A 15045-nucleotide genomic window follows, 5' to 3' on the forward strand; every position below is an offset into this window, starting at 1 on the left:
TGGTCAGAGCCTGCAGAGCCTCAGGTACCCCAGTCTGGTTTTCATGGTTCTGATCTTGCAAACACAGTATACTGCTCTTTATGTGGTTATATTCCAGGAGCAGAATCTCTCGCATACATCCAGTTTATGGTCCACAAAATTGTGTTTGTTTTCGCTGGGATCTGCAGCTAAACCCACTGGTAGGTTCCCAGATCCATCATCCTGTCTGGAGCTGGGTGGCACACACAAACACACACAGGCTACTTGGTGAAACCCAAGTGCCTTGCACATGCTGCATGTGTCATTTTGTGCTTGTCACATCCTGGCCATGTCACCCCTTGTCATTTACTGCCCTTGCAGCATTACCACAGTGAGTCTGGGTCTCAGCATTGTTTGTTGAGATCCTTGATTTACTGACACCGGCAGTGGATCCAAAAAAGGCCTTTAATGGTCTGCACTGTGTGTCCACAAAAAAACAAGAGGAGAAACTGGCTCTGCTGAGGAAGCTCTGAGTGTTGGTGCTGAGCCTATAGTCTGAGGCCCACACCAAGCACTGCAGCTATTAACACTCTCTCCACTTGTTACACCCTCTCATTATTTTTTTCATCTGGAATTAGAGAGTAAAAATAGTCTTCAGGAGAAGATTAGAGAAATTAATTTCCAAGGTGCACCAAATAGACTGAAAAACCTCTTAAAGCTCTTCTGGAAACATCAAATGGAACAGGATCATGCCCACATTAAAAGGTGACACCGCTCAGTATGCTGCTGGCCATAGCGCTCTTTCCTATGAACTTATCTGTCAGTGAGGACCTCAGGAATATTGCAGATATAAGGGTCTGCAGGACCTCAGGAATATTGCAGATATAAGGGTCTGCTATTTCCATCCCTACTACTAAACCACATTCAAAAAGCAATGCTTGGTCACATTATAGCAAAACCCCAGCATTTTTGAAAATGCTGCAGCTTATAAATTAGCTTTGTATTTCCGGTAATGCCAAATATTAATCAATCTAATTAAAGTCAACAAGACACTGTAGCTGCTCCAGTCAAGTCCAGTGGAACCAGAGGAATACCAAAGACAGAGTAGTTTTTCTGTAAGCCACTACCCCTGCAGCTGCTGTTACACAATTCAAGTCAAATCTTTCCTTACTCACAGAAGCAAATTAAGCAGTGCACTCACATTGTGGCAGCATTCAGATTTGCTTTGTAAGGGAATGTATAACCCAACAGCACTGGTTTTGCTCCACATGTCCTCAAACACTGCAGGCAGCCCTGTGGTGTGACACCCCAGAACATCACTCACCTTCCTAGTTGCAGGTGAGTGCTTTCATCATTTTTAAGGCCCCTGGTTTCATCTTCAGCATCAGGAGAAGCCATACAGCCTCAGCCAGACACTTACTGTTTTTTCTTAGGGATTATTTAACTGTTGGATTTCACTAAACTGCCCTACACTGCTTTATTTTAATCCTAGTTATTAGAGCTGCCCCCAGGCATGCCAAGGGCACAAGACTACTGAAGTGACAGTCCCCAGCAAAGCTGCCTGGATGGCTGCAGGGGACTGCCTGCCCCTCACTGCCCACCCAAACAGGGACATGCTCCCAGATCCCAGCCCAGTGATGACAGCTTTCCAGCCCTCCAGCAGCAAGCTGATCCCCATTCTCCTCTCCTGGCTGGCCCTGCTGCCATCCCCTTCTTCCCTGAGCCTCAGGAGCTGAGGCTGGCTCAGCTGAGCATCAGCCCCTCAGACCCAGGCAGTGAATCTTGGGTTTGCCTAGACTGCTCAGAGCCTTAACCATAAAGACCCCTTTTGCTTGTTCTGTAGCTCTCATCCTCAGCTTCTGTTTAATCAGATTACACATGCACAGGTGTGATACCTAAAAGCTCAGCAATAGATTGCTGAAAGAAAAATGCGACCTTTAGAAGGGACATTAAATGATCTGTTGGGTTGTCAGATCTGTTGCTGATACTGGATCAGTGGTGTGCTACTCGCCCAGGGAGATGGCTTCACTTTGCCCCCTGACTTTTCCTTTTCCTCCTCTCCCAGCTATAGGTTTCACTCACAGTATCACAGTATTAACTAGGTTGGAAATACCTTTGAGATGACCTAGTCCAACCTATGACCTAACAACACTTTGTCAACCATACCGTGGCACCTAGTGGCATGTCCAGTCTTTTCTTAAACATCTCCAGGGACGGGTGACTCGATGTCCTGGCGTGTAAGATAAGCATGCCATCTGTTGGAGGTTGGGCAGTTTTCTTATCTCTTTCAAGAACAATGTCTCCCCCCCCCGGGGTGATATCTTCTGTTAATGGGCCATTGAATGACTCACTGCATGACTGGTAAAGTTACATCATCCCATTGGGAGATGCTCCACCCAGAGGGAGGAGCCAAGCACCTCTACCTGCATAAAATCAGCATTTTTTGGACCATCAGGGCAGCCTCGTCGCTGGATTCCCAGAGGAGCAGCTTCTTCTCTGCTGGATCCCCAGAGGAAGATCAGGCCCATCTACTCCATCACCAGACCTTCACAGAAAACTACACCCTTCTAGAGATTTCACCCTTCAGCAGCATTTCATCTGCCACTCCAGGAGGAGCAGCCACCATTTAACTGGACTATTACCAACACTCTGATTCCTCAGGGTGTCAGGTTTCTGACTCTATCAGTAGTTTTGTTTGTACTAATTACATTTTTTTATTTAGTTTTTTTTTCCCTAGTAAAGAACTGTTATTCCCATTCCCATATCGTTGCCTGAGAGCCTTTTAATTTTGAAATTGTGGTAATTCAGAGGGAGGGGGTTTACCTTTTCCATTTCACAGGAGGCTCTTGCCTTCCTTCACAGACTCCTGTCTTTTCAAACCAAGACACTCCACCACCTTCCTGGGCAACCCTTTCCAATGCCAAACCACTCTTTATGTGAAGAATCTTTTCCTCATGTTAAGCCTAAACTTCCCCTGGTGCAGGATAAGGCTGTGTCCTCTTATCCTCTTGATTGCCTGGGAGAAGAGCCCAGCCCCAACCTGGCTAAACCCTCCTGCGAGGGAGTTGTAGAGAGTGATGAGGTCTGCCCTAAGTGTCCTCTTACGCAGGATAAACAACCCCAGCTCTCTCAACTGCTCCTCACAGGACTTGTGTTCCAGACACCTCAGCAGCCTTGTTGCCCTTTTCTGGACACGCTCCAGCCCCTCCATGTCCTTCCTAAACTGGGGGGCCCAGAACTGGACACAGCACTCAAGGCAGAGAGTGGAACAAGATGGGCTTTAGGGTTGCTGCCAATCCAAACCATTCTGTGATTCTATGATAGACATGGGCATAAAGTATGGCTTTTCTCAGCAGGGAGGAGTGATGCTCCCCTGTGTGGAAGAAACCAACCTGGTCCTGTACCAGGGACTACTGCATGCAGGGACCTGGAGAGTCCTTTCTGCCAAAGACACACTGTATGCCCACGCCCAGCTCCATTTTGGCTCTTCCAGTGACTCTGCTGGGCTATCAGTGGCACAGAGCTCTGCCGTGCTTGTGTGCTCATGTAAAGATGGTTCACAGCTGATAACATGTGACTTGCTTGCCTGCTGCAAACTCCAGTGTGTTTTCCTTGTTTCTGGTAGGTGTTAGGGAGGTGCTGGATTCAGCTTGGGGCCACAGCTCAGGAACTATTTTCTTGTGTTACCATTAAGTGCAGTCCAGTGCCACAGTATAGAAAAACACAGCAGCACACAGTTACGTAGATCCATATAATACATATAATACATATTTTCAGCCTCCGATATTTCATCAGAGCCTGAAAATGCTAAACTAAGTTCAGGAGGGAACATTTTTGTTCCTTCTTTTATAGAAATTAATAAATACAGTGTGACAGGCCAAGTGGTATCAATACACATTCTGTTTTGTAGCTTGGAAAAACAAACACTCTGAGAACAATCGTTTGTGTCTTCATTCCAAGATACAATGTTGCTGTGAACAAAAGCTATCTCCTCCAGCACTGGGGTAATCAGCACAATTCCAGTTACTAATTTACTAATTTCCTTGTCCTAATATCTACTTTTTACAAATGTCAGGATATTCATTCTATATCTGGTCATTCTCTACCAGATAGGAGCTCTATATTTTATAAGCTTAAAGTAAACAAAGAAACAGAATGGTTAAGGGACCTTTAAGTCCATCCAGTTCCACCCCCTGCAATGGCCAAGGACACCTTCCACTGTCCCAGGCTGCTCCAAGACCCATCCAACCTGGCCTTGGACACTTCCTGGAATGGGGCAGCCAAAGCTTCTCTGGGCAGCCTGTGCCAGGGCCTCACCACCCTTCTAGTAAAGAATTTATTCCGAATAGCCAGTCTAACACTGCCCTCCTTCAGCTTACAGTTGTTCCCCTTGTCCTATCACTCTATGCCCTTGTGAATAGCAAGTAATTTTCCCTCATTTCAGAGAAACACCACTCTCTTGGTGGAACCTGCTCAGAAGCTGTCCTGAACCATGGTGCCGGGGTGAGGTTTGTATGGTGAAGTTGGCACATGTGATCAAATCCTGGCGATCTGATCTGTAGCTCAGAAGATTGAGCTCATGTGACACCAGAAACTTTATACCCTTGCAAAAGATGCTTATTAGATTTGCTTTTATCCCTTCAAAACAGCAACAGGAAGCAATCTCTAAGGAGCATAGTAAAGCGTTAGTGTGCTGTTCCTGAGTGACAATTTCATTACAGACTTACAGAAATGCATTATTATCCTAAACCTAGTGCATACTTCAGAAATCAGGGAAGAATTGCTAACATGCCACAAATTTGACACAAAATTGATCTCTCAGGCAAAAAAAAAAAAAAAAAAATTAGCAGCTATTGGAATAATACTGTAGGGTCAGGTTTTCTCTGTGCTAGGAGAAATGGTGGGAAATTCACTGTAGAGAGAGAGCATTAACTATTTGCAAGCCAAGACCAATGAAAACCTGCTGGGTCTTGTCTCCACATGCGGAGCAGACATCCTGCTCAAGTTTCCTGTGCATCTAGGGATAGTAAAACCTGTGCTGTAAATCACTGATTATCTCAGTCTTGGCAGGAAGCAGAAATTCTTAAAGATCAAACAAAGCTATCTGGTCGGATCCTCAGCTAATTTAACAGAGAGCAGAAATGAAATCCATCAATTTGTACGAGCCAAGGATGTGCCCAGTGCCCATTCTAGTAAATAAAGATTTATTTTATTTTATGGTAGATGCTCAGTGCTTTTCACAGTTCTGCATTTCCCCTGTGCTGTTTTAAATGGATTGTTGCAATTTTATAAAGCGATTTATATTTTAACCTTTTGCACTTTTCAATTCACATAATGGAATTTGTTACAGTCTCTAAATGGTGCATTTAAATATAATTGCACACATACTCTGTAACATTGTCAGTTTGCTCATTTAGCAAAGGGCAGTGATTGAAGGATATGCATGTACATGTCCAGCATCAACTTCAAAACATGAGCTGATACTGGTTAATATTTCTTCTTCAAGATTGCTTAAGGGACTGAACAAGGGAAATACTGCTCACCAGCAAAGCCCTGGCATATCACTGTTGTTTAAGACAGTCAAAATGGCACAAGATGCTGAAAAGGGGAAATATTCAAGTATTATTTGCCCCAGATATAAATAGTCTGGGACAGAAATGTGAGAGAAAAAAATTCCCTGCCCCAGCATCTGCCCTTGACCCACCTCATGTCCTGTGTGGTCAAAGAAAGGAGACTCAAGGAGGGGAAACAAATGTGATCAGAGCTACCCAGCAAGGAACAAAGAAACAGGCTCTTTACCTACAGAAAGAGACACCTGGGAAGACCCAGGAGAGTTCTGTGTAACCTCAGGGTCCTGAGGAAGGTTACAGGGGAGCTGTTCAGTGCTGCTTCCCAGGCCAGACCTGGAAGGTGCCAGCACTACAGCTTCAAAAAAGGGAAGAAACTTTCTAGCCAAGATGGGCTTTAGGTACAGAATTCTTTGACACAGGATATTGTGGATATTAAAAAAAAAAAAAAAAAAAAAAAAAAAAAAAAAAAAGTGAAAAATATCATCAGCTAAGTTCTAGGTCAAAAATCCTCTAAGGAGTTATTAAAGGCTAGGTACCATCGCTAGCTTGAAATATCTTTGAGCATTAGGCAGCTGGCAGTCACACATCCATACGTGTTTCTTCACATCTGCTTTGGCCATGGCTGGAAACAGGCTCCTCAGCCGGCTATGCTGTGCTCTGGGCAGGTACAGGTGCTCACCTCTCAAATCCACAAGCTTCATCTCCACATCACTGTTGGAGAAGGGAGACGGACATACACACAGTCCCAGTGTGCTCCAGCACAGTGATTACTTTGTTCCATCTCGGAAGACGTTTATAATGGACATAAAAACATATCCCTCATTTTCACTACTCTACTGTATTTTATGTCCATGGAATGTTTATGGAAACATCTTGTTTGATGTTTCCAGCATCAAACAAGAAACTCACAGCCCTGTCATCTTTCTCTCTCAAGCAGCTGTGAACATCTGTGAGTGACAAGGACTTCCATGAAAACAGAAAAAAGATCTGGGATGTACATTCCCTCCCCTGCATCACCTTTAGAAGCAGTTTTACATACATGTATATGATTGTGTTCACCTCGTGGGGACTCATGGGGTTTAGATTGAAGAAATAAATTAATTCTGCCTGTGAGGGTGGTAAGGCCCAGGCACAGGATGCCCAGAGAAGATGTGGCTGCCCCATACCTAGAGAGTCCAAGGCCAGATTGAACACTAGGGCGTGGAGCACCCTGGGATAGTAGAAGGTAACTCTGCTCACGGTAGGAGGTGGAACAAAATGATCTTAAAGTCCCTTCCAATCCAAACAATACTGTGATTCTATGATTTAGCAAAAACTCTTATTTGATCACAACCAGGCATTGATATGGTGGCACTAGTTCTCCTAAACCCTCAGTCAATGAACCCTGTGTAACACATCATAGCCAACACAGAGGCTGGAGAATGAGTAAACCGAATGAGTACACTGAAATCTAGCCCTTTTATAAGAGATTAAGGTGGATAATAAAAAGTATATCTGAATGGATCTGTCCTGTTTGCCTCTGTGAAAACCTGGCCCAGATTCCCTGGTGCTGCTGCTCTGCAGCAGACACAGCAGGTAAGGACCATCCATTTCAGTTTTCCTGTTTCTCAGTAGATTTGTCCATGCCGACTTTGCCCCTGATGGACCCTGGACACAATACCCCTGATATCCATGAGCAATCTGGATATTAATGAGCCACAGATATTAAAAGGTCACACATCATTTAGCAAAAACACAACTTACTTCTTCATCATCTTGAGCTGAGACATTGATTTCAAATAAAACTTCTTAATTGACTGGTTTGATTTCCTGTAGTCTTGGAGCTGACAGTGAGTCTTGTCCAAGCTCAAAGATGACAGAGGTAGACCTCAGGTATTGCCTGTACAGTACCAAAGGCTCAAATGTAGGTGGATCAACTGGATCCAGATAATTTCTGGAACGCCGTGTCTCTCCGAGTCATAGCTCAATGTTATTCCTCATCCTGATCACCTCACTTTCACACCACCTGCAAAATAAGCCACCTACCAACATGCATCCCACTTCTAGAAAGGAAATAAATAATTGGAGACAGGCCCCGTCTGTTTGCTCTGTCACTGCCTTTTCCCCTTGCCAGATCTTTGTAATTTTGCCTTTGCCAGCTCTTCTTTCTGAGGGCATAACACCACATTTTATTAGGAAAATTAATAAATTAACACTCAGAATTAAAAATGTGTGGGAATGAGATTAAAAATAGCTATTTGATTTGTTAATGAAATCTTCCTGAACCAAATCCAGGGTTGTTCAAAGCCTTAATCTGTGATTGTCAATTTACAGAAAAAAAATACAGAAAAAAATGACAGACATCAGTTTAATTCAGGCAAGAGATGATGGGCATCTTGGAGAGAGACAGCAGCTCTTGGAGAAGCAAAGGTATATCCAGCTGTTGACAGGAAGGACCAAGCAAGCTCTCTCAAGATTTGTGAGGTTTAGCTCCCAAACACAGCAGAACTTGGGCATCCTGCAGTGCCCGAGAGCCCAGAGCACCACAGCTTGCTTTAATTCTGCCCCAGCCATGCTCAGAGTAGGAATATTGTGTCTATAAGGCAGGTAGGGTCTGGTGCCTTGACCTGACAGACAGTCAGAAAGACCTGGTGTGTTTCACTTCATGGTTGCAAGCAGCAAAGTGGAAAAGACTACTTGGTGGAGCTCCACAGGCCACATCCCTCATGCACGGAGAAGGCTCTTGGCTTATTGTGAGATTTTGGCATCTTTTGTGAAATGTGCTGATGTCAGGACACCACAACTATGGGTATTGTACTTTTATCCCCACTTCATCAAAATTCAGTGCCCTGGTTGAACTTAACCGCTGCTGCAACATCTAAATTTTTTTCTCTGGTCTTATCATGGCTGGCACATATAATTCAGCTCTATACAGAGCTAGAAAGGGGCTATTAGTGGCTTAAATCTTATTTATGCACTAATACGAAGGCATATGTAGTATTTATGGGATGCTTAGTCCCTGTGCTAACCTTCTGCAGAGAAGCAGGCTGAGTTCAGAAGAACAGCTTTTATGACAAAGGAAAGTCTAAAGCTTACAGCTTTTATGACAAATAGCATCAGCAACACCATTTTCTTCAGCTTTGGGAGTTCCCACTTCCTTCCAAAGGAGAGGAGATGAAGAAGGAGAATGAAACAAAGGTCCTAACCCTCCAGCCTTTGATCTGGATGAGATTAGATCCTGCTGTAAATTTAGGACAAGCCTTCGGAGATGTGTGGTGATTTCTCAGAGCATGTGATTGTGATTTGACAGTAGCACTGTATTCTGGGACCTTGTACTGATCAATCAATGCCGACTAAGAGAGACTCTCCTACAACAGCATTCTGTAGCCTGGGGCTGTTCTCTGAGGGTACTTTGCTCTTGCATTACTGCATGTTGGTTTGTTAATGTGTCCACTAAGCACATTTCCCTTGATTTGCTTAAAATCATAGAATGAGAGAATGTTAACACATTGTAAACAAACAAACAAAAACCCCACCTCCAAACCAGAAATGTTACTTAAATGAGTAAATTTTCAAGATAAGCATTCTAGATCATTACATTTTCAAGGAAGCTTAGGAGAAGAAATAATACACACTGTAAATAATTTCTTTTCATGGTAAAAGCTGCTCTTCAAGAAATCTTTTCTATGTAGACTGTTGGGAAAGGGTGGGTGGAAGAAGAAAGAAAATTTTCCAGTAGATAATAAAATACATGGCATCTAATTTTTTTATCATCATGGACTTCATATAGATTATTTATTCACCAATGTAAAAAATAAACCAAACCCCAAACAAGGATAAGTCCTTTTCTGTAGGTCCAAAAAATACTCACTGATGCATATCACTAATTTTTAACAATCCTAAAAGACTGTGTATGGAGCATTTCTTTCTCTCTCTCAATATCAGAAAATGTAGAAGGCTGAAGAGGAAACAAAAGTTAAACCAAATCATTTAAAAATACAGTACTGTGACAGATTTTATTTCATTTTGATTGATACTACATGCTTACTATGACTAGGAACAGACATGCCTTTTTTTTTTGTTTGTTTTAGACTTTTATAATTTTTTTAAACTATATTAACTGTTGACCTAAACTTTGCTACGCCTTCGAAATCTGGCTCAGGAGTTAACTGCAGGAATTTTTATTTAAATAGATAAGCACTTATGTTTGAAAATAAGACAAAAACAGGTGAACAGGAAAATTAAATTACAAATTCAGTTCATACAAATATCTCTTACACTATGTACTAAATCCTGTTAATTAGCTGAAGTTTTAAAAAAAATTCTTAAAATACTTATGAAACATTATTTACAAATTATATAAATAAAATCTAGGCCACTTAAATTAACCAATACAACAAAAAAGTCACCTTTTTGTATGGTGTGTACTAAAAATGTTCTTGTTTATTGATCATAACCCAGTTTGCAGTTAAAATGTTTGTTCACTTACATCAAAATGGGTTCCAATAGAAGGAAGGAAGGTATTGGTTCCAGAAGAAAGCAGTCAATATAATAAATGCTTAAAATCAATGAGACTTCTTAATGTTCTGTTCTCCACCATCTGCAGTTATTTTTAGAAGTCCCTTTTAAGTATTTGTCATTTGAACAGGTCATCTCAAAACAGCAGAGACATGGTTTTAGCAAAAGGAAAATACTCAGTTCATTGCTCACACATCACAAAGACCTAACCAGGAGGGTGAGGCAGAGAATGGAATGTCAGTGGCCAGCACAAGCCTTTACAACATTTAACTTAAAAGGCAGCATTTATAGAACTAATCACAGACTATACACAACCTGCACTCAACAGCAATCAAAAGGACTGGAAAATATACATTTAAGAAAACAAGATGGATGATTTTCCATTACCTTTGTTAAAATTAATGCTTTGCTCCTTGTCTTTTGTTTTAAACCAGCATTGACACCACGAACAACTATAACTACTTTTTTCTTTAACATAATATATGGCAGGTAACTACTGTACTTGAAAAATATACAATAAAAGGTGAGAAATCACTGAACTTCCTATGCAGACACATGAAAATATAAAGCCATATAGATTCCAAAGTGCCATGAATACCAAATTCAAGTGATGGTCTATAGCATGTAAGAAAGGAACTAAATGAAACTTGCTCTATGGGTTGCTGAGCCCTTCAGCTGTATCCTCAGTCTCCCCTTTGGCAGCTTTGGTGAGAATTTCCATCCATTTTATCTGTAGCTCTTCATCTTCTGCACTGAAATAGAGAGTTTGATGGGACTGGCAAAGCTTAAAAACGTGCTTCATATCAAACTTCTCGCCAGAACCTGGTAAACTGACTTCATAGCCAGGCAGAGGGATTGGACGGGGGCTTCGTCCATCCTAAAGGAGAGAAAACAAATGTAAGGATTGAAGACCAAGTGCAGTTGGAGGTGTGGGCGGGGGCACACTGCACGGAGCCGGCGGGCACACACTGCGGGAAGCACATGGACACAGTCCCAGGCTCCTTGTTCAGTGCTGCAGCAAAGGAAGCAGGGACAAAGCAGAACCGACTGCTCAGCTTAAACAGCAATAAGCAATGACTTAGTGGTGCTTTATTCTTACTTCACTGGTTTCCTTTCACAGTAAATATGGCCAGGGATTTTAATATCATTTCATGTAACTTATGCGTGTGTCTTTTACAAAATTCCTCTACATTAGGTACAGGCAATGGAAACCAGCTGAGAAGAGTTTAGTGTTGTCCATTTTGAACATCATGGGATATTTTCTAGGATTGGTTAAAAGGAAGCAATTAAGCAAAGCTGGACCCTGAGAGACACCAAGGTAACTAAAGGGCAAGGGAAAAGTCTTTGAAAGAAAAGACAATTTTTGATTTTCAGTAATTTATGATGCCTTTGAGAGATGTCAAGAAAGCCAATGCTCAAATTCTTGACCATCCTGTCAAAGTCAGATTGACTCACAGATCTAAGGAGCAGTACAGCTCTCTAAAAGTCACATCTTGAGCATCAACAAACTCCTCTCCTAAGCTCTCAAGAAAAGACATATTTTAGCAAGGCAAGGTGTGCCATGGCCAAGCAACCTTTTCAACTGCTCCCAGCAAAGTGGTTCTAAAGATGAGTCCGCAAACTAAGTCTGAATCACACAGGCATCAAGCATCTGTACAAAGCTGTCACCTTCTATAGCAGCTGCTTGTGTTGCAGCCCAATACCAAAGCTAATGTAGCATCCCACAGAGAAGTGGCAAAGTCATTCTTTTGTCAGCCCACACCAAATGCAGATGACTTGGTAAATCTGGAAGAGGACCAACACTCTGAGAAAAATGGCCAAAAAAGATGCCTACTTTTCTCAGACTTTGTCTTCAGTATCAAAACTGCTCACATCAATGCAGACACATACATTAACTAAATACAGTTAACACAGGACACGAAATACAGTCAAAACTGTATCACAGTTTATTAATACAGTTTATCAATATAGGCTTCTTGATTTATTAATCTATGGCTTGTTACTGTTATGCAAAAATGCCAGAGTCCAACTGTTTCAAGATGAAGCACTGTTCAACGAGATTCAAGGCAGATTTAGGCCAAAGGCGAAAGTTACACTCAGTTGCCATTTGAGTGTAACTAGTCTTAAATGCAGTTTCTATTCCCTGAAACCACAGCCACATCTCTAAAAACAGGAAGGTCTTGCTCATGCAGAAGAACTGGCATGTACAGAGCAGCTCCGGCACACGTGGCACTGCTCAAGCAAGCAGCCATGGGACTGATTAACACAAATGCACAAGAGCACATGCAAACTCAACCATGCCTGCTTCACTGGTCTTGGTTTGGAAGAGTAGACATTTAGGCTTGTCAAATGAAAAATTGTAGTTGCCTATGACAATGACAAATGATGTTATTTGTAGCCACGAAGTGCACCGTAAGAGCAAATTGATGTTTAAATTGTATGTGTTGCACCTACCCAACATGTGCAGACACAGGTAAATTAAGCAGTCTGCCTTTGGTCTTGCATCCTCCCTCAATATGCTGCCCTTGACACTTTGCCTGTACCTGCCTGATCCAAAAGGAAGGGATTTACATTATCTCTGAAAAGCTGTACTACTGAGAGGTAAAAGTGAAGCATTTGGCCTTGAGGAATACCCCAACCCCAGTCCAGACTTCTTTTTGGCACCAGCAGCATCTGTGGATGTCCTTTGCTGCTGAGCCCTTCCCTCCTACCTGAAGCCCAGCAAATCCAGCGGCTATTATGCACCCATGAGGAATTCCAGCCTTATACTGAGCATGTAAGTAGGATTTACAGGCCTTATATGAGAGATGAAATTCATGTTGTCATTTTAAGAGCCTACAGGATTTGGCTGGTTGGATTGTATTTTAAAAAAATATTTATTCATGCAATATAATATGACTGCATAATACTGGTATTTCATCAAACCAAAATACCCAGTGCTGAAAGAGCTTCACTTTAGGGCTGATTACAATAATTTTCCTCAGATAGTGAGTGAGTGATAGATAAAAATTTAGCAGATGTATAATACTGTCAGCAATCACAAGAATCTGCACCTCATTCTGACGCTCAGCAGCATAACACAAATGGGTTATTTATCTAGGTAATTAGAGTAGCATGTATTAATTGCTTTGTTACAGCCATTGCAACACACAGAGTTTAAGATTTGGGAACAGACAATTCAGTTCCACCACACAGGAAGTTCTGTTTCAGGCACCCCTGCATACATGCACAGCTCTTTGACACGTATAAGCCCTCTTGGACAAGAGTGACCCACCAATGACATTTTCCCCCTCCTACTTCCAAGTGGGCTTAGAAAATCCCTGTTTTTTTCTACTCAAACTCCCCTCTTTATCCACTCATGATCTAACCCCAACCTTACACAAGTCATTGAGAGACTCCTGTGATCTTCAGGACCAAAAAAGGGCAAGCAGATTTTAGTGCAGGGCCAGGTAAAGCTTCTACTAAACAGGATCAACAGGCAAGCAAAAAAAAAAAAACCCACATCTCAAAAACTCTGAGCTCAATTTCAATCTCAGCTACTCTCTTATTTTCTAAAGGTAAATCACATTTAGATGATGAATGAAAAATTTCTCTTTAAAAAGCAACATTTTCTCTTGGATCAAGCTTGATCTGATATATATATAAATATACTATCTCTAGCTATACTAGTTTTGCCCTTCATATTTCTCCAAAATCTATTACTTCTCCAGCTGTCCTGGAAGCCTTTGCATGTCTCACTCAGGTAAGTTAATGTCAGAGCTTTGCAAGTAGCTGTGCATTTTACAAGGCCAACTGGGGCAGAAGGTCCAGGTGGAGCCCTTGAAAATACTGATTTATCTTAAAACTGCTGCTCCTTACACTTGAAGTGGTCTCTGCTTATAAGTAAACTCTTATAATTTCACTGAGATAAGCATGACAAACAGCTGTACAAATTCTCCATCTGAGGAAAAATCAAATTGGTATGATTCTCAAACTTAAATAAGCTGGGAATCCTCATGTGTAAAAGTCTTACGCAAGAATTGAACTGTGAACACTCAGGGGACAAATTCATTCTCCTGGAACAAAAGAGCAAAAAGAGCAGTTTTCTTGCTATTTTCAATCTGTGAGCCATGTTTCTGCCCGCACTAACATCCCTTCTTTGGCGTAAGGGCCAGGAGTGCAGAGGAAGAAGCTTTCACTGTGTTCAAAGCTCCAGATTCAGCTTGGTTTGCTCCTTCTTCCCAAAAGGCAGCTATTATTTCTGTTCTTCTTAACAATAATCCTCCAACTTTCAAACTTCTAGAAAATAAGTTTGTTTCAAGACCTTTAATACTATTGTTAGCAATATTATTCCCAAAAGACACATCTCAGGCACTGAAATGCTTCATTGCATGTCTAAAGAAGTCTGTGAGATCCATGGAGATGGTTGTGCAAAACAGAACTATGTCTGGGAAAATAATATTTTAAGCATATGAGTGGCTCCCAACTGATTCCAGACACCAGTAATGAAGCTCTGGAAGAGATTTTCCTCAGAAGTTTAGTGTATCCTATGTAAACCAGAATTAACAAGAATGTTGGATTAATATCAAGAAATAAGACTTCCTAATTTTTTCTTGCAGTTGGATGCAAATTGAAGTATACAAATGGGAATGGCAGGCCCTTGAAGAAAGGAATAACTTTTGTTGTTTATAGTCTCATTCCTGACAGTAAATACTGGTTTTGGAATGTAACATAAATAACCTTGTTCTTTTGCTTTCTTGATACTTTATTGGGAGAATTGTCTCACCCCTGAAATAGTTGAGGACACTAATCTCTAAATTTAACTATCATAAAATTGACAATCAGTGCCAAAGGCACCCTTTTCACCTAAAAAAAAATAGGGTCTTACTAATAATATCAGCAGAGGCTCAAGATCAAATTTGGCAGGACATGGACAAAGTACATAGCAACTGAAGCAGAGAAGTTCTTCCAGCTTCCATCTGTGGTTTTACATGACTGTCAGGTGGGGCCTGCAGAATTAAGCATCACTGAGTTTGCACTG

General features: G+C 41.7%; 1 protein-coding gene across 20 annotated transcripts in view; it reads right to left on the bottom strand.

Moving 5' to 3' along the window:
* Positions 1-9496: 9496 nt before the first annotated feature.
* Positions 9497-15045, bottom strand: part of FGD3 (FYVE, RhoGEF and PH domain containing 3) — a 96439-nt gene continuing 90890 nt past the window's right edge. For 14 of the 20 annotated variants that reach the window (XM_072934629.1, XM_072934625.1, XM_072934624.1 and 11 more), the window contains 2 exons: positions 12327-12392; positions 9497-10902 (listed from right to left, as the gene is read on the bottom strand). In XM_072934629.1, the coding sequence (XP_072790730.1) occupies positions 10678-10902; positions 12327-12392 (291 nt within the window). In that variant the 3' untranslated portion in view covers positions 9497-10677. Of the gene's footprint in view, positions 10903-12326; positions 12393-12479; positions 12573-15045 lie in introns of all 20 variants that reach the window. The other 6 variants (XM_072934627.1, XM_072934626.1, XM_030283484.4 and 3 more) reach the window with 4 other exon arrangements.

Source organism: Taeniopygia guttata, chromosome 12, assembly GCF_048771995.1.
Source record: "Taeniopygia guttata chromosome 12, bTaeGut7.mat, whole genome shotgun sequence".
Taxonomy (NCBI): domain Eukaryota; kingdom Metazoa; phylum Chordata; class Aves; order Passeriformes; family Estrildidae; genus Taeniopygia; species Taeniopygia guttata.